The sequence below is a fragment of the Musa acuminata genome, chromosome BXJ1-10 (assembly GCF_036884655.1).
Source record: "Musa acuminata AAA Group cultivar baxijiao chromosome BXJ1-10, Cavendish_Baxijiao_AAA, whole genome shotgun sequence".
Classification (NCBI taxonomy): Eukaryota; Viridiplantae; Streptophyta; class Magnoliopsida; order Zingiberales; family Musaceae; genus Musa; species Musa acuminata.
In genome coordinates this window covers 22,061,250-22,082,627 of record NC_088336.1, presented here as the reverse complement: position 1 = coordinate 22,082,627, position 21,378 = coordinate 22,061,250, and the positions used below count along the sequence as shown (strand labels likewise).

Below are 21,378 nucleotides of genomic sequence, written 5' to 3'. Positions count from 1 at the left end.
CGCTAACCCAATCAACGTCCGCACCTAACGTTCTTCCCTTTAGGACACGATAAAGCTGTCTTACTTTATGCAGGAAGGCTACAGAACAATGGAATGTGAGATTCTGATGCGTCTAATTAAGTAGGAAGGCATCAATGCATGGGATTGAGTTAGTTAATCGAGGCTTTACGTTATGTCGAGATTTTAATTGGGAAGACAGGGGTTCGATCCGATGCCAAATGAGCCGAGGAATTGGGTACAGAAAGCTCTTTGAATGAGTATGCTGTAACGTGGAAATCATGCAAATGATTCTACCTACCTAAATTGATTGCTAGCCGAGCCTCTCTTTAACATAGGTTTCTTTAATCTTTTGTAGAGAACCAGCGGAAAAGCACAGACATAAGGTTCGTCCAGATCATGAGTTTGGCTTCTGCTTCCTGTATGCTTGGACCAATCACCAACTGTTCCCGCATGTCTCCCGTTCCGTTCTTGCCTCTCCTTCCAGGTCTGGTGCTTCCCTTTCCACATGGTAAATCCCTTCAAGGATCGGAGGTAGATTGGTCAATTCAATCACAACCAGTGCCTTGCAGTGTTATCTTTATTCATCAAGAAGGTGAGGCCCATAACACGACTATCATGAACGGCAACAGCAGTGCTTTAAGGAGAGTATATAATGCAATAGGTCCTACTGCTTGTAGTCTTTCCCTTTCCTCCCTTTAGCTTTTTCTTCCCTCCCTCCCTTTCTCTCTTTCCTCTCTTCTCAACTCTCCCCTTCTCAATTCCCTAGCCCTAACCAAACTCACATATAACGCCTTGACAAGCTCCTCTAAATTTGGTGGGCTGATCGTTTTACTCGTCACATCTAGATCACTTGCTGGCTAGGACCTCCTCTGGAGGAGGGGCTGAGAGGAGGAGGAGGAGCGACGGATCTGAGGAGGAGGAGGAAGATGACTCCGGCTAACGTTGCAGGCCAATTTGGAGACACCACTTACACCAAGGTCTTTGTTGGGGGGCTTGCTTGGGAGACCCAGAGAGACACCATGAGGAAATACTTTGAGCAGTTTGGGGAGATCCTAGAAGCTGTGGTCATCACCGATAAGAACACAGGAAGATCCAAAGGCTATGGATTTGTAAGTCTTTCTTCCTCACTTTTCCTTTCCTCCATTGATTCCTTGGTTGGGAACACACAACGGTGACTGCAAACACGACTACATACATGGATAGAAGGAAAATCTAGAGATTGGAATCCTATCAAAGAATCAGGATCTTAGATCTCTTGATTAGATTCCTCACTGCGTTCATCTTTCATCCAAGGTCACATTTCGCGAGCCGGAAGCTGCGATGAGAGCTTGCGTGGATCCCTCTCCGGTGATCGACGGAAGGAGGGCTAATTGCAACCTCGCCTCCTTGGGGGTTCACAGATCTAAACCTCCAACTCTTCTTCATGGTAAACAAATCTTTATCATTAATTATGCTTCTTTCTTGTAATTAATTTGCTTGTCCAAGGTTCTTAATTATGCTTCATTTCATGCTTTTTTGTGATGCCAAGAACTCGTGATATGGGTGATAAAAAGTAGGCTTTGCACCTATTAATATTCAATTTGCTTCTTGTACTCTCATCTCTTATCATATTTTAACTAGTCTCTCCTCTCTCTCACACACACATTCTTGTTGTTTAATGGATTGCATAACGTCAAATATTCTTTTCCGGATCATAATTAATTCATTCTACCACTAAATATGCTGGCATTATGAGCTGGAACCCTATGTTATTATTCTTAAACTTATGGTGTAGCATCACAAAAGGTAAAAGGAGAAAGAACAGTGAGGTTTTCTAAAGATATTAAGGGTATTGAGAGAAGCTGAAGAGACAATCATATCAGTTATCCTAGGAAACAATGCTGCTCATTTCATTAAGGCTAAGTCATTACTTCTTGTAGTTTGTGTGTGTGTGTGTGTCTTTCTCAACTGGTTTAAGTGCTCAGGCATGTTTCCATGGCATTGCTACCTTGGATTCCCCACAGTGGAGCAGACAGTCACTGAGGTGACAGCTACAGTAGTTTGACTGAGGTTGATGGGGATGATAACACTGTCTTTTATATCTTACAGGAGGGAGCAGGAACTTTAGGGTTATGAAATCTTTTCAGGCAGGCCTTCAAGGTGGGGTGGGAACTGCTTTTCCTTCGCCTGCAGCTGCCACCTTCCCTCATTATGCCATCCAACAAGGGCTTCCTTATTATGTCTACGGGTAAGCTGTAAAGAAGGCGACACACATTGTGAGGGTCAGATGCCAGCATGTGCATGTACGCTTGCCCGTAAAGGCATCCCCCCCCCCCCTCTCTCACAGACGATCATGGTGGCCTGCTCTCTCACCACGCACGATACTGCCTTGATCCGTGTACATGGATGGGTGCTTCAAATCAAAGCAGTGTCACTCTTCCTCTCTCTCTCTCTCTCTCTCTCTCACACACACACACACACACACACAAACATACACATACGCACATCTTCTCGTCGTCATCGTTGTCACGTTGTCGACGTGCATGAAGATTCTTTCTTCATAGATAACTTCCATGTACGTCTCTCTAACTTGTAGCTTTCCACCTGCAATTTCAGGTTCTCACCCTATTCCGCAGAGTACAACTACGCTACGGTATGTCCCGCTTGCTCTCTTCTACCTGCATTGTTTTGACGCAAAAGATAGAGAGAGAGAGAGATATAAAGTTCTCACATCTCTTTTAGTACTGTTGCATGCATGTTTCTTTTCTGACATGGATTTAGCCAATGCCGGTTTCTCAGAACCTTCACCTGCAATAACATGTTTTTTTGTCCCCTCAAGCTTTTCTTTTGCTAGTTAAATAGCCAGTCACAGAGCTTAATACAGAAATAGGATTCCTTCCTTGGCGCAATAAACAAGTTGGAGGGAAACATGAATCGACATTACAATGGAATAGCTTTTCGATGACCACCAAGCAAATTATTTGGCGCATGCACTTACTGACTCCTCACTACATTTTAGTCTGATTACCAGAGCTACTACAACATGTACGGTGGAGCAGCTTCTCAGTATCCACTCTACGGAGGGGCAGCAAACGGGGTGGTAGCCGGAACCACCGGCTACTACCCATACTTCCAGTTTGGCCAGGGCGGCGGCGGCGGCGGAGGCGCGGCTGCTTACGCTCAGGGTCAAGGATATGGCCTGCAGTACCCTCCGATGCTCCAGTACTCTGCGGTGACCACCACGGCCGGGGTGACAGGCTTCGCAGCTCAACTCTACGGAGGACCCATGTCCCTGGCTCCGACCCCCACAGCACAAGCAGGTTCGTTGAGATCTTCCATTTCTCCCATCTTTTCTTTTCCTTGAGATCAGATAAAGTTTGATAATGGCGGAAACCTACTTAGTAACAATACATTCGCTATAGAAGATTGTAGATATGTAATAGGTTAAGATCGAACACGTTCTTTAGAGATTGGAAGTGCCATATGATTACATCTCAGGAAGGGCAACCTGTTAAAGATAATTAATAGCGTTCCTAATTACATGATTATTCTTTGTCATTAACTAAAAATGTGTTAGATCTAAGATTTCTTTTTTCCTTTATGCACTTGTATTATCTTTCTGCTGGTTGAGGCCATTGTATCTGCAATTTGGGGTACTAATATCTTTAACAGTGTCTTTTGCTCTAAAACAGGCATGACTATGGCTGTGACATCTCCAAGCCTGCCGAGTCCAACAGCCCATCCCTACAGACTCATTCCTGCTCACTTTGCTGCACCTTCCGCACCGGAGCAACCCTTGGCCTAACCATGGTTCTTCTTCACTCATCCTTGTTCTCACTGTGTGTCTGTAAGTTTGTCCATCTGCTCTAACATAAGCCTAAGTTGACACCCCAAGGTCTTTTGTAGACCGAGTCAGTCTCGGGATCGGAGGAGCACTCCGAATCCATCAACTGATGCCGTGGTAACTGTGCAGTTCCTTCTGCTTTATCCCTGGGATGGGCTTGAAGCATCTGGATGCACCCACAGGTAGGGTGATGCCTTCAAAGACGAGGAAAGGCGGTACCAAGTTTAATTTGGCTCCTCATGAGCCAGGCGCATCGATCCATCAAACTTAAGTGTCCTTGGGAGGGCTCTTAGCTAACACAAAGCTAAGTCTTACTACTCATAATCTGGTCTTTCTTTTTCCGTGTCAGCCTGAGTTGGGCTTAATTAACATTCTTACTCTGTTGTAGAGGTGCATTTGGTCAAGTAGTAGGGTAAGGCATGCCCTGATCCTTATCTTAATTCAAGTCTTCCATGACCTTGACTGTCTGTGAAGACTGAGAGAATCTGATCAACCCTATAATGTCAACTTTACCAGTTAAACATCATGTAAGAATTCAGTGTAATCACAACCATTCACCTTGCCTGGGGAAAGGCAAGCTGATTTCACTAACCCCTCTTATCTGTTGAGTAGCCTTTGTGTGTACATTTGTGGCTAGGCTCCAGGGGGAGTTTTAGCCCCAAGCCAGGGAGGTGTAGAGGAGAGCTAGTGTTTGTTTTTGGCATCTAGCTCTGCTGCCTCCTGTCCCTAACTAACAGTATGAGCTCCATACATGGCTATGGAGTTCTGACCACCCATAGGAATTTAAGTTTAGTGTTTACCACCCAATGGACACCCTGGAGATATATTTTTGGTCTCATGGGTTCCTCTTCCATGACACTGCAGCTTCAACACCACCATGGTTAGGTCCAAGAGCCTCCTCTCTCTCTCTCTCTCTCATGCAGTTTAAATTTGGAAAGACTTCTGTTATTATTGCTGCTATTTCGCTTATGCTGTTTATGTTCAGAGAGACCAGAGACTTCTATTTCTATATGCTATGTACTAAGAACTGGATCTTGTAATAACTAGCTAGGCATCATACTTTAGCAGTATCTGATATCCTTCTACATTTTGCATCACCAGACAATGCACTTCTCTAATTTTCTTTTCAGTAGCTGCTTTACAATTATGATTGGTCTCCATGAAATTGTTGCTATGTTTTTTATACATCAAGAAGTTTTGTGATTGATCATAATTTAGTTTATATAAGATGGCACATAAGCTGTTGATTGGGCACATGTAATTTTACTGTCCATAAAAGAAAAAAAAAAAAAAAAGGGATGAGATTAAAGAGATTACATTGTGATATAAATTCTGTTTGGCTTGGATTTGATGACTCATGACTGGTGGCTATTTCTTCATTGATCACCCTGTTTTACTAAAGAGATTATTCTCTAAAGTTCATTTTGACATTCTCACTCATCTAGAGTTCCATATGTTTCATTATCTATTTGATCCAGTTGCTTTAAAAGGACAATCATGCATTCTTGTTGCATTTGTTTTGATACGGATTATGTCGGTTATTTCATATATTTATCAGATTCAAATTATCTAAATGCATGCTATATCTTATGAGAAAGAAACATCAAGCATCCTAAGTGAACCCTTTTGGCTGTAAATATTCTCTTCAATTCTACCTAATTCTTCTATCCTGACTCTTCTTTTAATTCTCTGAATCATATAGGACTATGTGACTCTCAAACCACAGAAGAATTTTACTTCTCTGAATCATAGAGGAAATCATGAAAAACCACCATGATGACTTGAATAACATGTTCAAACATTTTAAATATATGATGTCTTAGTGCAAGACTTCAAAAATGTGTATGACCTAACTTAAATGTGAGCTATTTGTGAAGACAAGTCTATTTGCATCAGAAAAATGTGGCTTATTGATCAAGAACAGAGGAAGTATGTGACTTATTAGTTGCAAAGCTAATGTTAGATCCTACATTCATATTATACTGGCTGTGGTGGGAGGTCCAAATAGGTTAATGTCACTGAAACAAGATCTATAGTTGTATTCTATAATTGTTAGAAATGATGCTTTGTTATTCTTCATTCATGTAATTTTCAGCTACTTCATATCTCCTACACTTTTCATGATCTATGTGATATTTAAGCTTCAAAACACATTAGCGAAAAGAATCATAAGCCAGAACAGTCCACCAAGCATTGTGTTCTTCAGCTGATATGAGACGAAATAACTTTACTGGATTCAGTTGTCTCCTTGGCTTATTTGTGCTTTATCAACCAACATTGTGCCTTTAAAAAAGCTTGCCCCCAACTTCTTTTACACTTTTCTCCAAGTTCAATGGTTCATTGAAGTAAAGTTTATTCTTCTTTCTACCCATTGGACTTTATATTTAAGGATGATTCCTTTCTTTTCTTAACTAGATCTGGAAAAGATTTTTGCACTATTTTGAGCTAAATTGAGTGAAACAAATTGGATTTATGTCATATTTCTAAAGGTTTTTTGGTGAAAAGTAATAGGTTCCTTATTGCTGCATAAAAAGTAGGACTACACATACATATTAGTCAAAGGAAGCAAGATGGAGAAGCACTGACATGTTTGAGCTCCAGGACCCTTGGCATCTTATTGCTTCCTTTGTATACTTGAGGATTAAAATGGCTCATCTTTTCCCAAAGCCTATTTGGGAGCTATCATTGCACCTAGTTTAATCCAATGTGGACCTCTGAACTCACCAACATCTATCTGTCTAAGCTGCCTTATAATCCAGTGGTGATTAAGGCCTTCTGTGTGCCATTCCAAGTGGATGAGGAGATGATGATGATGAAAGCTTAGGATAGATTATAGACATCATCTTCTGCAGAGAAGAACCAAATAGTTTGAGGCTGATATGGTGTTCCATGACACACTCATTGAGACTAGTCATTTCATGCTCCTCTCTGCAGCATATGTTGCTGCCTAGATTCAATTACATGCTTTTTGTTGAATACTATATGTCCTTTGACCGATCATAATAAGATGGTGGTGTCATCCAAAAGAAATGCAGTGATATGCAGGGTAAACCAGATGTCAAGAAATACTCCCATATTTTACTTGGTGTATAGCTATGAGAAAAGTTGTAATCAAATTTAACATAGCTGAATAAATTTTGAGCAAAGTCTGATATATAATATCTTCCAAAGAAAATGTTTTATATTGCAGTAATCAACTTCTGCTCTTTGTATCATTTGATGATTTTGTTTTGTGGCATAACATTTTGTAAAAACAGAACAGTAAGAGATAAAATCCATACCTACATTTATGCAACAAAGACTGTCTCTACCCAGTTATTATGATCCATCAATGGCTCCTTAGGAAGTTGTTCCTCTTGTGACAAGCACTTGTCAGAGGGAGACACCCACTGCAACAAGTAAGCGCATGGTGTTTCTTGTGGTCAAACTTGTCATCCTGTTGTCGCTCCCGCTCAGTAGACCTCAGTCCCAAGAAAGCTGTGAGTTTGTCTTGCTGAGGCCCAAACAGAGGCTGATCAACCCCATTGCATAGAAAGGTTGATGGAAAAAGCAGTGGCGATGAATAGTGTGTAGGACCATGGACGCATCAAGTCTCCCGAAGCCACCAACATCATTGTTAATTCACGAGTTGAATACAGACCACGAATCATTGTTGATTTGGATACTCGAGCAGTGTGGATTCCCAGCCGTTTGTCTGAAGTGCCGAGCTCTTCCAGATGAGTATGGAAAAAGCACACCCCCTGTTCGGAGAAATGACAGCGTCGGCAAGAGCACGAACGATCTCCAACCGAGGGTGGTGAGTCATCCGAAATCGACAAGTTTAGCCAGCACAGCTAACCTCGATCTCCAGATTCCAACACACGCACCAAATCTTCCCATCTTTTGACCTCAATAGCAACGCCGTATCCAATGGAACCCCTCGGGTCAAGATTCACTCCAGCTGCAGCATCCCATGATCGCAAGACGCTCGTTGGTTTGCAGTGGAAGAAAACCACGGGGTGGTGGATTACAGGCCTTGGTCAGAGGCATAGATTTCTGGACCTCAAGAAAAAGGAAGCAGGAACAAGACTGCTAAAAGGCATAATGCAGCACTTTCGGGGTGCTCTGAGACCAAGCAATCCAACTGGCCTCTGACCTTTCATGGCGAGCAACACAAATGGAAGGTGATGTTGTCGGTCGGCACAGCACAATGTGCTGCTCTGCGTAGCTTTTAGAGGTGGGTGGGGATGATTCTGCCCCCTCAAAACTCTCCAATTAAAATGATATCTCATGGAATTCAACACAGGAGTTGACTTGCAAGTCCATCGGTAGTGATGGTTGTTAGCACACCACCATTAGCTTTCATGCTTTCTCATCTTCCAAGTAATCAAGATTATCCAGATTCTAAGTCATCTATTTCTTTCGTTGACTGTTGCAGATCAATAGTCAGAAGAAAGCATCTCAACTTGGACACGATAAATATGTGTTTTATGTTCAGAAAAAAAAAACACCTCCTAATTCGAATTATTTGACATTTGTCGAAATATATTAATATAAAAAAATCCTTTAAATTTCACAAAGGATTCCTTCAAAATCAAACACCATAGTTGACTATTTGTTTTGAAGACATTAATTTTATGATGTAAATTTTATATAGGGAATCCTAAAAAAAACAAGTTATAAAATATTTTTTTGTCTTAATTATTTTCATGATTTAATCATATTAATCTTATGGTATTTATTTGTATTCAATTTTGGAGGACTCTTGATAACATTCCTATCCAAAATACACTGCCCAGAATTTGACTATCATGTGCCTGTGTTCTTATCAAGGACCACAAAACCAGTCAACTTCTTGCTCTAGCATTTACGGGGAACAGCAACACACATAAAATCCATCAAGCCAAAAAAGATAGAACAGTATTCAATATTACTAAAACTCCAAGATTTCGCTGTTGATATTAAGGAAAAGTAAACATCTTTCTTTCAACTCATCTCCTCACTGTATGGACATCAAGAAAACAAGCTAGATGTGATATATGGTTAATCCAAATTAAAAGAAAAGTGGAAACAAGTCAACTGTTCATTCCAATGAGATACTGCAACTTGCTACATTAATCAGGAACGTATGCAAGTCCGTGATCCATCCAGTGAGTATATCCACTTCATTCAAGTGGGTAGAAAGTTGCTATTGGTTGCTGGATTCATGTGACCAGTGTTGACCTGCATGTGGTGTTCAACTTATACACATGCACTGCCAAAGCCAAAACTAGTGATGATAAGACAACCAGGAAGATAAAGGAGAAGATGAGAAGTAATTCATCTTGTTTTTATGTGAGCTTCATTAAGATATCATAATCTCCAAACTCACAAGCTATCCATCATTTTGTTCAGCTACTTAGATTAACTTTTATCATAAGTACAAACTTTGAAAAATGTGGAGAACATCTAAGTGAGTTTAATTTAATCTACTAAGAAACAGGAATAGGTTGGTTCGACAGGCATAGATCTATGTCCCACATATTCCTTCTTTCAAGCATCAACTCTCGGATAACATATTCTTATTGTCAGATGGACTGTTGTTCCTTCACCTGCTACTCTCTTTTCAATTAACCAAGTTTTTGGATGGTTTTGGATTCCTAATGTATTAGTATTTAGGAACATTGGTTGGCAACGAACATGGATATTTGACATCTGGTTTGCTGGTAGATAGTATGTTTTGTGTGCATGTACTTGTGCAGGTAATTTGTTGCATGAAAAGGCTTTTGTTGGGAAGAAGAACTTTCTGCCTCCCAGAATCACTTGCATCACCATTTTTAGGTTAACAATCCTGTTCTTGATTCAAGATTCAGGTTTAGCAAGGAAATCAGATCATTTGTGCATTAGTAGAGGAGGAGGAAAGCAATCAAGTCCCAAGGATTTCTATGTGGGAGACCATATTTTTGCTGTTCTTCCCCACTTTGCTCGGTGAGAGGCACAGCAAACTCTGACAGTCCAACGCCAGCATGGAAACCCACTAGCCAATCACTGTTCACAACTCTCTCTCTCTCTCTCTCTGTACTATAAATAGCTGCATCTGCCTGCCTTGAATTCACCCAAAATCTCTCGGGCGAAGGGCCTTTTTCTTTGGTTGTGAGCATTCGAAGAGATTGTCTTCATACCGAGACAGAGAGTTTCTTTGTGTGTGTAGAAAGAGGCTATGGATATTGAGACAAGACAGGACCTCAAAGGGGACTCCATGCTTGCTGAAGTTTCTCTTGATTGGAGGGGCAGGCCCTGCAAGCACGACAAGCATGGCGGCATGAGAGCTGCTGTCTTCGTATTAGGTTCTCTCTCTCTCTCTCTCTCTGTGTGTTCCTGTGTTAGCATATTGGAACTAATCTATTCTCTTCTCCAGGCATTCAAGCATGTGAAATCATGGCGATCGCTGCTGTTGGGAACAACCTCATCACATACGTCTTCAACGAGATGCACTTCTCACTGTCGATGTCGGCAAACGTAGTGACCAACTTCGTGGGGACTATCTTCATCTTGTCCCTGCTCGGTGGATTTCTCTCAGATTCTTATCTGGGCAGCTTCTGGACCATGTTAACATTTGGATTCGTTGAGCTCTCGGTAAGTTCCATCTCCCACTGCTTGCAAACTCGTTCAAGGGATGATACCACCATGTTTCTGTTCTTCTCTTTCTGTCCATCCATAAGATACAAAATAAAAAGAAGATAATGTCATGAAATATGACTACTTGGATTCTTTTTGGTGATGAAATGTGACTGCTTAAACCTTATCTTTTATAGCCTAGAAAATAGTCATCTTTTTCCATCTAAATTGCAAATATTTCAGCCACTTGGCGGCGGCAAACCCACACGACCGGAGCTCTGAATACTCCCATCATCAACTACCTACATGTGATTTCTTTTCTCGAGGCAAACACCTGCATGTGGTTTAGTTGCATTATTTCTGTCTTGGTGTTATTTAGGGCTTCATACTACTGGCAGTCCAAGCACACCTTCCACAGCTGAGGCCACCACCATGCAACATGATGACGGGAGAGCAGTGCGTGGAGGCCAAAGGATTCAAGGCGGCCGTCTTCTTCCTTGCTCTCTACTTGGTGGCCTTGGGGAGTGGCTGCCTCAAGCCTAACATGATAGCCCATGGCGCGGACCAGTTCGGAAGGGACGATCCGAAGCAGCCGAAGAAGCTCTCCACATACTTCAACGCAGCATACTTCAGCTTCTGCGTGGGAGAGCTGATCGCCCTCACTGTTCTCGTTTGGGTGCAGACGCGCTCCGGGATGGATGTCGGCTTCGGCGTGTCGGCAGGCGCCATGGCGATGGGCCTCATCAGCTTAATTTCCGGTGTTGTTTTCTATAGAAACAAGCCTCCACAGGGCAGCATCTTCACCCCTATTGCAAGAGTAAGATCCATGATTTCATCTCTTTTGACTCGATAAATCCATGAGATTGTTTAATGCTCATCATAGTCGAAATTACTGACAAAGGATAAGGTTGCAATGAATGGTGATGGAAAGTCCTTTGGGGACTTCCATCCTTCTCTATCAAGTCTACAGAGATTGTTTGGTGTCATTTGGTCAAACTAGTACTGGGCTGCTTGTTGACGTATGAAACTGATAGAATATTTGTGTTTGTGTTCTTCAGGTTTAGATATAGCTCCAGAAAAAAAGTAGCATTTCTTACTTTATTACCTTTGCTACTTTATTATCCGTATCAGAAAGGACAAGGCACATAATTAATGCTTGAAATGATAGCAGTCTTCGTTTGCTTGTACCGATAGCTTGTCTTGCAGGGAAAAAAATGTAGCTAATTGGGAACACGAATGATGTACTGACATGAGTATTTCATTTTCATGTTCGTCTAATCATTGTAGATATTCTATATACTTCTGAACAGGAATACACTGGATTCATGTCGCATATAATATACTTAATTCTCCTTCAAAAGCATGCATTTGACTGCAGCCCTACATGCATGGATCATATCACTGTTCCCTCAATGATCTTTGAACTGTGCATGTTCTTGCTGTCAAGAAAAGTTATTCTTGCAGGTCTTTGTAGCAGCAATTAGCAAGAGAAAGCAAGTTTGCCCCTCTACTAATTCTGAGTTGATGCACCAAAGCCAAAAGCATGCTGGTGATCATCATCAACCTTCTCCTGGTGTCAACAGCCTCAGGCACACCGACAAGTTCAGGTTGGCATTTCTTGGTCGTAAAAGTATGCTCGGACAGTGTGCAGTTAACTCCTGCAACATTTTTCCTCCTGGTAATTAAGGTTTTTGGACAAAGCCTGCATCAAAGCTCAAGATGGCTCGAGCTTGAAAGAGAGCCCATGGAAGCTATGCACTGCCACGGAAGTCGAGCAGGTGAAAGTGGTTCTCTCGGTAATACCGATCTTTGCATGCACCATTATCTTCAACACCATCCTTGCTCAGCTCCAAACGTTCTCGGTCCAACAAGGAAGCTCCATGGACACTCGAGTGGGGAACTCTTTCACGATCCCTCCGGCTTCATTCCAAGCCATCCCTTACATGATGCTCATCGTTCTCGTCCCCATCTACGAAACTGGCTTCGTCCCTCTCCTCCGGAGGTTCACCGGAAAGGAGTCTGGGATCACCCCCCTGCAGCGCATCGGCGTCGGCCTCTTCACGGTGACCTTCTCGATGGTTTCGGCCGCCTTGATCGAGAAGAAGAGAAGGGAGGAAGCTGTCGGGCCACACAAGCATCTGTCCATCTTCTGGATTGCGCCGCAGTTCCTCGTCTTCGGGCTGTCGGAGATGTTCACGGCGGTGGGGCTCATCGAGTTCTTCTACAAGCAGTCGGCGGGGGGGATGCAGTCCTTTCTGACAGCCATGACATACTGCTCCTACTCGTTTGGGTTCTTCCTGAGCTCCCTCCTCGTCTCCCTGGTGAACAAGATCACATCAAGCTCGTCGAGTGGTGGGTGGCTGAGTGACAATGACCTCAACAAGGACAGGCTGGACCTCTTCTACTGGCTCCTGGCGGCTCTCAGCCTCCTCAACTTCGTCAATTACCTCTTCTGGGCCAGATGGTACTCTACCAGTCCGTCTCTGTCAACTAAAGCACCCAACCATGGCCCCTCTGGTGAAGCCTCCCTTAGCATCAGCTGATTTCCTCGGAATATACTGTGAAGACCACCACCTCCATGCATGATACCGTTCTTATCGCTCTTAAGACTAACAAAGTTCTAAATCTAAGTTTGATATCAAACTCAGCGCTAGTAATCTTCATCTTTCATTAACAGTAAGAAATGTCACGACACATCATTGCAGCCTATGCTTCATTCTTGTCTTCTTCGCTCCCTTTCTTCCTTATATGGGCACCATAGTCCTCATCACATGTCATTGCCACTGTGTGGAGGTGGGAAGGGGACATGTTGGTATGGGGGATATAATGTCCAAGTTAAAAGACGCCATCCTTGCCACACTCATGCTCATTCTTGTGTTTGTGGGAGAAGATACCCATGTTTGCTTGGTGTAAGCTCTTCCCTGAAAGCTGCATGCTCTGCTAGCTCGAAAAGATACCAAGAAATGCTTTGGCCTCCCCTTCTTTTTAAGCCTTGCATATGCCTTTTTTTATTACATAAATGCTCTAAGGTTAATTATGTTAAAGCTGCAGATCAAAATTATATATGATCAATTAGAAGAAAAAAGCTCCAAATTAAAGTAAAATAAGTGTATTATGTTGTCCATGCTTTTGTTATCCCTGTCGATTAGTCTCTGGTCAACGGGGCCCAATAGATCGTGGGCCAGATTAAATGGACCAGGCCGGGCCGAACCGAGCCGTGGAGTGAGCAACGGCCAGTCAAAGCGTGCCAGTTGGCACGAGAGACGTGGCCGAGCGGTAGCCATACGTTTCAAAACGGGCGCTTTTGGTGTTCAAACTTATCCTCCGGTAGCGCATCGACCGACGTAGTAATAATTAGACCCCTCAACGCAGCCGACCTCGCACACCCTTTTTATAGAAGCCTCGGTTGATATCGTCACCGCCTTGGTTTCGGAATCCCGAAAGGGACGATTTGCTCTCCCTCGTCTCTCCCGCTCTGGTTTCGGACCCCAAATCCGATTCAAATCGAACCCCCACCACCAAATCCTTGCATCTACTTATACCTCTGCGATCGAGATCGAAATCGAGTCTGCGATCCGCCTCCGAGATCGATGGTGCGAGTGGATGCCGTGGCCGTCGACGGCAGGCCGCTGAAGCGGGCGCGGCGCCGGGATGAGGCCGACGGCATGCTGGGCCTCCCGGACGGCATAAGCGCCGGCGAGATCGCTCCCTGCGGGCCGTTCCGGCACTGCGCGAGGTACTTCATCGCCCGACAAGCACGAGTCGCGCCGCCCGCGCTGCCGCGCCTGCGGACGTGGCGGATGGCCTCCCGGGTGGGCGACACCGCCGTCGATCTGGACGTGGTGGAGGAGGACGTCGCGAGATCGAGGAGGATCTACTGCGACCATTGCAGGATCGTCGGTGAGTCCTCCACCTCGACGATGCGTCGCCGATCTTGTCGGGCTTCGTTATGCCTTCTCTGATGTCTAATATAATACGATCTAATTAATCAACGCGCGATTCCGTCTTTTTGTTGGTTATTATCGGCGTGCGAGCGGGTACAACGATGGGGAAAATTATCCTGAGTAGACATTGATGAATCATATTATAATCCAGTAAATTAGAGGAGAAACTATTGGCTATTTAATTTCACTTTTGATATTAAGTTTCATGAGTACGTCTCGATGTGTGATTCATGTGATTGGATCAACAGGTTGGAGTACGAATCCAGTGTGTTCAACGCGATACCACTTCATAATCCGGAACGAGAGCAGCCCATCCTCCTCTTACGAGCACCATCCTTGCAGACATTGTGGGGCGCCGCGTCGCTTCTCAGAACTCAGGTATGAGATTCTTGAGAGTTAGTCCTCCATCTCCGAGTTCTCAAAATCTTTTGACAGAAAATAAAGGAGAGTTGGATAGAATGTCCATTGCTTAGCGTGTAATCAATCAACCTCAGTGTTCTCTTATTCAGTTTTTTGATCTTTTAATTCCTAAAGTACACATCAAAATTAAGATTGATCGAATGTAATTAGAGAAGTTTTTAGATATTTAGAGGTTATTTGGAAGAGGAGACATTCTAACATTGAGTATCAGCTTAACCTGCAGGTGCAGTACTTGCAATTATGAGTCAACCTCTCTTGATTTGGAGGACTGGGCATCTCTGCAGTTGGAGGACCCTACGCATTTGTTGCATGGTGTGGTGCATGCCAATGGATATGGCCACCTCCTGAGGGTTAATGGCCGTGAAGGCGGCTCGAAAAATTTAATAGGTTGCGACTTGATGGAATATTGGGATCGACTGTGTAAATTACTCAATGTCAGGTATATCCAACATCTTTGCATTTACACACCTTAAAAAAAGGGTAATTATAGTCATCTTTTTCCTTGTTTATAAGAAAATAATGTTAAGTAAGAAAATAGTGCTTAGATAATTAAGATTTATTCCTGTAAATACATTTTTGATTGGTTTTTCTTAGAAGAATTTAATTTTTTTCATGGATATAGGTGGAGAGAGATGATGTAGGGATTTATCTAATCACATTAAATCTTATTTTTTTAATATATATTTTTATTTGTTGATCGTGAGATTTTTTTTTATTCGAGCACTAATTGAGAAAAAAAAGAAGTCTTTTTGTTTATTTCAGAAATCATATAAGTAAAATTTTGTAGCACTTGAATCGTTTTGCCGATGATGACTCTGTGACGATTCTTTATCAAATAAGACGAAGAGATTACCGATGGAAGATTATATTATTCATGAGATAAGTTACGATTGTAGTGACATGATGACTATAAGATGATGATATAATAATTTATCGGAGATAAGAAAGGGTTTTATATTGTTTCTTTTTTTTTCTGTCGTATCCTTTGTACTATTTATCCGGATCAAATTTAGACGGAAATCTTACTTCATAAGAATCAGTTCTCTAATTCGCTTTAGAATCCGGAGATGCAATTTTTTATGGAATCAAACAAATTACTGTTCTTCTTGACGCCGAAAGAAACAATTATTATCCACGACACAAGTTATATAATTGTACATTTGCAGTACACCATGAAGTCGATATTTGTTAGCTACAATATGAGGCCTTTTTTTGTCTTCGGTAGTCGAGATATTCGTAACAATTTTCCCTTGTGGCCATATTGTTCTTTGGGTAATCTTTTGACAGGCTATAAACCAGTTGAAACACATTGTAGTTAGAGGAAATTGAATGTGATGAAATTGAATGCGATGAAACACATTTGATCAGATTTCACTGTAAGGTAAACGTAGCCTGTTGCATAATAAAATTTAATTTGTTTATGCCTTACAACGTTCATCGGTAAAGGTGCCCCCTTAGCCAACTATTTGGTGGAATACTCCTTGTGGAAGTTTGCAACCATGTGCGCTCAGTCACCCACACAAAGTTTGCAACTATCATGGATTTTGACATCGGAATAACCACTGTGAAAATAATTCTACCGATAACTCCAATATGTTATATGAATGGCCTTTTTTTTTGTTTCAAATGAAAAGCGTGCTACGTATTAACTAATGATAAAGGGTTTCAAATGTAATTTGAGATCGATACTTTGGATAACAATCTGAACAAATTCTGATTACTGGATAATCAGTTAATAGCTTATTAGAGTTATAAGCACTGCCTCCACGCATGAATTGTAGAAACAAGAGTTTCATCCCTGCTGCTACCCCAAAATTGATTCTTCCCTAGCAGAAAAATCTCCGTCATGGATGTGTCCAAGAAGCACGGCATGGAGTTCCGGCTCCTCCAAGCTGTCACCGCAGGCCAGCCATGGTATGGAAACTGGGGATACCAGTTTGGTACCGGCAGCTTTGGTCACACCACTGAGGCTTACCGTAAGGCCGTGGATGGTCTCTCCAGCACTCCTCTCCTTGATGACCGATCACTTAGCACCCAGCTGCAGAAGACCATTGCCCTTTATGTGTTCCTTTCACCTCGAAGACTGAAGACATTGAGAGACCTCTTCTGTTTCATAACTCAGCAGATCAAGGACTGCTACGATGAGAAGAATTCGGGAGCTGATGCAACAGAAAAACCAGAAGATCCTGAATCACTGCCAATGTGCACATGGAGACAGGAAGACATCAACCGAGCAGAGAATGCCATTATCAAGATTCTTCAAGCTGTTAAGGAATCCAAGTGGGTTACCTGGCGGGCTCTTCGAGGGGCAACCTTTTCGTCTATTGGCTCGTTAGAGCTGCTGGATTATTGCCTCAGGAAACTTGCTGGTAGAGCAGTGGCCGATGGTTTGGTTGTCGCAGTCAAATGTAATGCTGAGTCGAACTCGGTCGAGTACAGGTTGGCCTCCTCCCTATTCACTTGAGATGAATATGTGGGTCTAACCTGCAAACTGATGTCTTTACTTGCCTCTTCAGACTTGAGCATGCTTCGGACGAGCGATCATCTGCTCGACGCTTATGCAGACCTTCCAAAGAATGTCTTCTTCATGACCTCAGGGTGTTGTACGATGCCCTTCTCAACCCTGCCACCATGCAGCCTTACGAGCCACGGTCAGTGTGGGAGGCCTCCCGGAGTTCATCAGCAAAAATTCTCGACTGCAAGCAATTTATCAAGCACTATGATAAAAATAAAGACTTGGTGGATCCACATCCATTCACACTTCGTGTATGGTGTCGAATGGAGTTAGCTGACAAACCAAAGAACTACTTAGCCCCCCCACCAGAGCTCTTGCTACTACCTTTACATGCCACGGTTGCAGACCTCAAATCTGAAGCAACAAAGGCTTTCCAGGAGACATACCTAATCTTGCAATCGTTCCAGGCAGAGCAGGTTTTAGTAAATGGTGAAGATGCTGATGATGCCACCCAAATCAGTTTCCTGCTAGGCCCAGATGATTCTGTTCAAGTTCGCGGAAGGTGCTTGGGAGGTGGGTGCAAGTTGGAGCAATTACGGATGGAGAGGGGCACAGAGAGTTGGACAGTAGATTGCACCTGTGGAACCAAAGATGATGATGGCGAGAGAATGTTAGCATGTGACAGGTGTGGAGTGTGGAAGCACACAAGATGCTCGGGCATAGATGATCTTGATGAGGTTCCGGCGAAGTTCGTCTGTGGATCATGTTTAAGCATGTCCAAGCGCGGTGGCAGAGGCAGAAGAATGTACAGATATGACACTTCGAGCAGCTGGCAGGATGATGATGCGTCATCAAACACTGGAAGAGACAGACAGTTAGCAGTAAAAAGTTGACTGATGTGAAGAAAAACTTTGTATATAGCATTTTGGACAGACTCATGCTTAATGAGCATTTTAATGTCATTGAGTACCCTCAATAATGCAAAATTAGATGTTTAACAGTAGAAGGTTGATGGCTGTTAAAAATAACACAAGTATTATTTGATTCTTGAACAACAAATCTGCCTAGTACAAGGGTGAAGCCAAAACAGCAGGATTTGAGAAGCTAGTGGCACTAAATTATGAAGACAATAGTGTTGAATAAGATCAAAACAGCAAAAACAGGATTCTAGTGGTGTTTCTTAGTCCAGAACAGAATCTTAAAATCTAAGTTTAACATAACGGTCTCTTCAGAGTGATGTTCAATAAAAAAAAGATTTCAACAATAGCACATGCTTGAATACGTTACACATAATAATGGATAGATTTGTTTGAGCTGGACAATCGATGTATAACATACATAATGTCTTTAGCAGACTTGGTTACTATTGGTTACACATAATGGACAGATTTGTTTGAGCTGGACAATCGATGTATAACGTACATAATGTCTTTAGCAGACTTGGTTACTATTGGTATTTGGTTGGCTAGAGTTGCACTAAACTCAGTCCTATTATTAACCTTACCAAGCTCAAATTATGGAATTCAAACTATGTCCAATTAAAAACTTCAAAACTTTCTGATTCAAGTTTTGCTATGCAGTGCTTAATTTTCACAAATATGAAGCCATTTTAAAGATTTTATGATACATAACAATTCTAGATTTTGCTCCAGATAGCAGCACCATGGGACAAGCTAGACATGTTTATACTTTGGAACAAAATAAAATTCAGGTCTAGATCAGTGCAAACTCAACAACTAGGATGCGATGGCTAATGCATACAAGAAAGAAAATATTTTCTATTTCGATCTATCCTGTTAGATGGGAAGAGAAAATAGAAAACATTGTTGCACAATGAATAACAAAGATGTAACCGTTAACCCTCGAGGGAAAAAAGTGGGTCACAACACTATGCTTTTACGAATACAGAAGTTTAGAAAAGTCAACATATGCAATCTAACATCTACAAGAAGCGAGTGTTTTCGTACACGACTTTCACCCTTGCAACCAATTAAGAAACTCCACTTAGTCATCAACCTAGGTTTTAACAATAAAAGCAATAGAACCAGACCCTAAACCTACCATCAACCCCATTCATTTTGGTAGGTTCTTCTCTTTTATTCTTTGTTTTTATTTTTCCTTCTGGTTACCACCAGCCACAAAAAGAAAGGGCAGTGTATATTTTAAAACATTTGAAACAAACTTAATGCACTATGTGAAACCTAATGTCAGCAGCCATTGCTTCACCCCTCATCAGAAAATATTTCAAATAATAATCAAAATAAGATTAAAATTGTCAAAAAAAAAAAAGAACAGTTTCTCCAAGGCAAGTTGAAATAAAAAAGAAATCCCTCCTTAAGGTAGAGAAAACAGCTGTATTTCGTCATAAAAAATGCATCTACAATTAAGAAGGTCAGCAAATATCTGAAAAAAGAATCAACATTAAACTATTTGCCATTCCAAAAGGAAAGGATATTGTGTTCTGTTTGCACTGAAAGTCAACTTGGAAAAGCGGAATTAGTTCTCAGAGTTAATTGACATATCTTAAACAAAAGAACACTGATACAATCTTCATATACACTAACCTATACCGGATCTGACGCAAACTTGTATTTACTCAGAATCAATAAACCAACAGATGTTTCTCACTTTTCACTGTGGTAATTTGTAGACTTTTATTATTTTAGACAAATATTTGATGATTGAAAATGTGTGCCCAAATACCAAACGAATTTGAAAGATACCTCTGCTTCCAAATGCCAGGTCTTCAAGAAAAGTATCTACAGCAAGATCATGTCAGATTCAAGAGAAGGGCAAAGAACACATAATTCTTTTGTTTTTTTCTTTAATAATTGGGTTAAACTACGCCCTATACCTCTACCCTCAAATTCCATAATCCAAGATGAGATATGAACACTAATCAAGATAAATCCACCATTTATGAACTTCGTGGTGGTGTTTTCGATTCGACTCATAAAATTAGGTCCACCCCACGACCGATCCGAATCCACAACTCCTTCGTATGATTATGGAAATGTTTCTCCGGTGTATCGGTTGGATCAATTTTTTCAGTTGATTTGCACGCCACAACCGAGCGTTCCCCATTTGTTGGATTAGATCCCTATCCCCATTAACCGGCACCAATAACCATCACAAAATTCTCGACGATCGCCACCAAAGGACCATCGTAATAACAAACAAATCGCGATCAGTTTAGCAGCAATGGAAAGACTAACAGAACACATCGAAACTGTCAGAGAAGGAGAACAAAGTTAAAGAATTCGAGCTCTAACCCAAGGGCTCCTGAAATTTTCCGCCGGAACCTCCCGTCGCTGGATCAGAGGAGGGCTTTGAAGGGATGCGGAGCGCGAATAGACAGGAGAATTCCAGGAAGAACAGGGCGAAAGAAAACTCCAACGAGTTCGAAACCCTAAACATAGAGGCCGCGAACAGAGAAGTCCGAACGCGAGGGTTAGCGAACCAAACATTTGGGACGTGCGTCCGATTCCCTCCACAGATATCAAAAAAAAAAATACTCACATGAATCACTACTAAGTATAACAATGAATAACTGTTTTGTGTTTTATATTAAAAAATATATTTTAATAATTGAAGAATATTAATCCTAATTAAGGTTTCAAAATCGCTATTCCAACAGTGAGATGGGGGGAATGGACAATAATTACAAAGGCTTACACACTGGTTTTAGGATTTGGATAACAAAACGTGAGATATATGCATGGAGGGGCGCATAAGTAAATAGATGGGATGATGTATTTTTTGGAATCGAAAGTCTATATTAGTGGGCACTAACTTAGATTGTATTTGCAAAGGCCAAAAATCAATCTAGTTTTGGTTGTCTCATGTGGCAATGGCCAGTTTTATCTTTTCATTTAATGAATACAAATGTAAACACGGACATTTCTAATTTCCGTCCAGTAACACGATTTGATCGACATAAAATAAGTCATAAATTGTGGGAAAAACTCATTAACATTGTGAATCAGTTCGTATGACGGCAATAAAGGCTTGTAGAAAACCAAAAATGATGACCGAAACAACACAATATGCGAGGGCACAAGTAGCGCTGGTACCTGATCACAAACTTTCAAGTCAAAGAACAGGCACTAACTAATCATCTGTGCAATTCTATATCATACAAATTGCACCCAAGATCGAAG

The 21,378-nt window shown here is 41.9% G+C and overlaps 3 protein-coding genes and 1 long non-coding RNA gene across 9 annotated transcripts; 3 read left to right on the top strand and 1 right to left on the bottom strand.

The window, feature by feature from the left end:
• Positions 1–676: 676 nt before the first annotated feature.
• LOC104000755 (uncharacterized) lies at positions 677–4,952 on the top strand. Of its 3 annotated transcripts, none has more exons than XM_009422880.3 (6): positions 677–1,109; positions 1,294–1,426; positions 2,089–2,227; positions 2,596–2,632; positions 3,011–3,299; positions 3,672–4,952. In XM_009422880.3, exons 1-6 carry the CDS (start codon positions 927–929, stop codon positions 3,782–3,784), a joined length of 894 nt encoding a protein of 297 aa, XP_009421155.2. In that variant the 5' UTR covers positions 677–926; the 3' UTR covers positions 3,785–4,952. The 3 variants fall into 3 exon arrangements, with proteins under 3 accessions (XP_009421155.2, XP_009421154.2, XP_064942566.1); XM_009422879.3 differs by having other exon boundaries at positions 2,999–3,299; XM_065086494.1 differs by having other exon boundaries at positions 2,999–3,299; positions 3,652–4,952.
• Positions 4,953–9,835: 4,883 nt separating this feature from the next.
• Positions 9,836–13,115, top strand: LOC135595497 (protein NRT1/ PTR FAMILY 4.3-like). 2 transcript variants are annotated; one of them, XM_065086493.1, is made up of 6 exons: positions 9,836–10,128; positions 10,200–10,417; positions 10,779–11,216; positions 11,864–12,006; positions 12,087–12,177; positions 12,247–13,115. In XM_065086493.1, exons 1-6 carry the CDS (start codon positions 10,002–10,004, stop codon positions 12,940–12,942), a joined length of 1,713 nt encoding a protein of 570 aa, XP_064942565.1. In that variant the 5' UTR covers positions 9,836–10,001; the 3' UTR covers positions 12,943–13,115. The 2 variants fall into 2 exon arrangements, with proteins under 2 accessions (XP_064942565.1, XP_064942564.1); XM_065086492.1 differs by having other exon boundaries at positions 9,846–10,128; positions 12,087–13,115.
• A 639-nt stretch (positions 13,116–13,754) lies between these two features.
• On the top strand, positions 13,755–18,224 carry LOC135595496 (PHD finger protein At1g33420-like). 2 transcript variants are annotated; one of them, XM_065086491.1, is made up of 5 exons: positions 13,755–14,299; positions 14,592–14,721; positions 14,987–15,202; positions 16,597–17,202; positions 17,280–18,224. In XM_065086491.1, the coding sequence occupies exons 1-5, from the start codon at positions 13,990–13,992 to the stop codon at positions 18,109–18,111; spliced, it is 2,094 nt and encodes a 697-aa protein (XP_064942563.1). In that variant the 5' UTR covers positions 13,755–13,989; the 3' UTR covers positions 18,112–18,224. The 2 variants fall into 2 exon arrangements, with proteins under 2 accessions (XP_064942563.1, XP_064942562.1); XM_065086490.1 differs by having other exon boundaries at positions 14,975–15,202.
• LOC135595498 (uncharacterized) lies at positions 16,427–20,735 on the bottom strand. 2 transcript variants are annotated; one of them, XR_010480390.1, is made up of 4 exons: positions 20,491–20,735; positions 17,665–18,076; positions 17,053–17,459; positions 16,427–16,957 (listed from the first exon to the last, which is right to left on the bottom strand). It is a non-coding gene; the product is annotated as an uncharacterized LOC135595498 (long non-coding RNA). The 2 variants fall into 2 exon arrangements; XR_010480389.1 differs by having other exon boundaries at positions 16,427–16,922.
• Positions 20,736–21,378: the final 643 nt, after the last annotated feature.

What these genes read in the sequence shown, in the direction of transcription:
- LOC104000755 (XM_009422879.3), top strand. Translation starts at nt 927, where the DNA reads ATGACTCCGGCTAACGTTGCAGGCCAATTTGGAGACACCACTTACACC. An exon ending in GATCCAAAGGCTATGGATTT is followed by an intron (nt 1,110 to 1,293) that starts GTAAGTCTTTCT and finishes CTTTCATCCAAG; the next exon opens with GTCACATTTCGCGAGCCGGA. An exon ending in ACCTCCAACTCTTCTTCATG is followed by an intron (nt 1,427 to 2,088) that starts GTAAACAAATCT and finishes TATATCTTACAG; the next exon opens with GAGGGAGCAGGAACTTTAGG.
- LOC135595496 (XM_065086490.1), top strand. Translation starts at nt 13,990, where the DNA reads ATGGTGCGAGTGGATGCCGTGGCCGTCGACGGCAGGCCGCTGAAGCGG. An exon ending in TGTAAATTACTCAATGTCAG is followed by an intron (nt 15,203 to 16,596) that starts GTATATCCAACA and finishes CTTCCCTAGCAG; the next exon opens with AAAAATCTCCGTCATGGATG. An exon ending in TCGAACTCGGTCGAGTACAG is followed by an intron (nt 17,203 to 17,279) that starts GTTGGCCTCCTC and finishes TTGCCTCTTCAG; the next exon opens with ACTTGAGCATGCTTCGGACG.
- LOC135595497 (XM_065086492.1), top strand. Translation starts at nt 10,002, where the DNA reads ATGGATATTGAGACAAGACAGGACCTCAAAGGGGACTCCATGCTTGCT. An exon ending in AGCTGCTGTCTTCGTATTAG is followed by an intron (nt 10,129 to 10,199) that starts GTTCTCTCTCTC and finishes TCTCTTCTCCAG; the next exon opens with GCATTCAAGCATGTGAAATC. An exon ending in TTGGATTCGTTGAGCTCTCG is followed by an intron (nt 10,418 to 10,778) that starts GTAAGTTCCATC and finishes GGTGTTATTTAG; the next exon opens with GGCTTCATACTACTGGCAGT.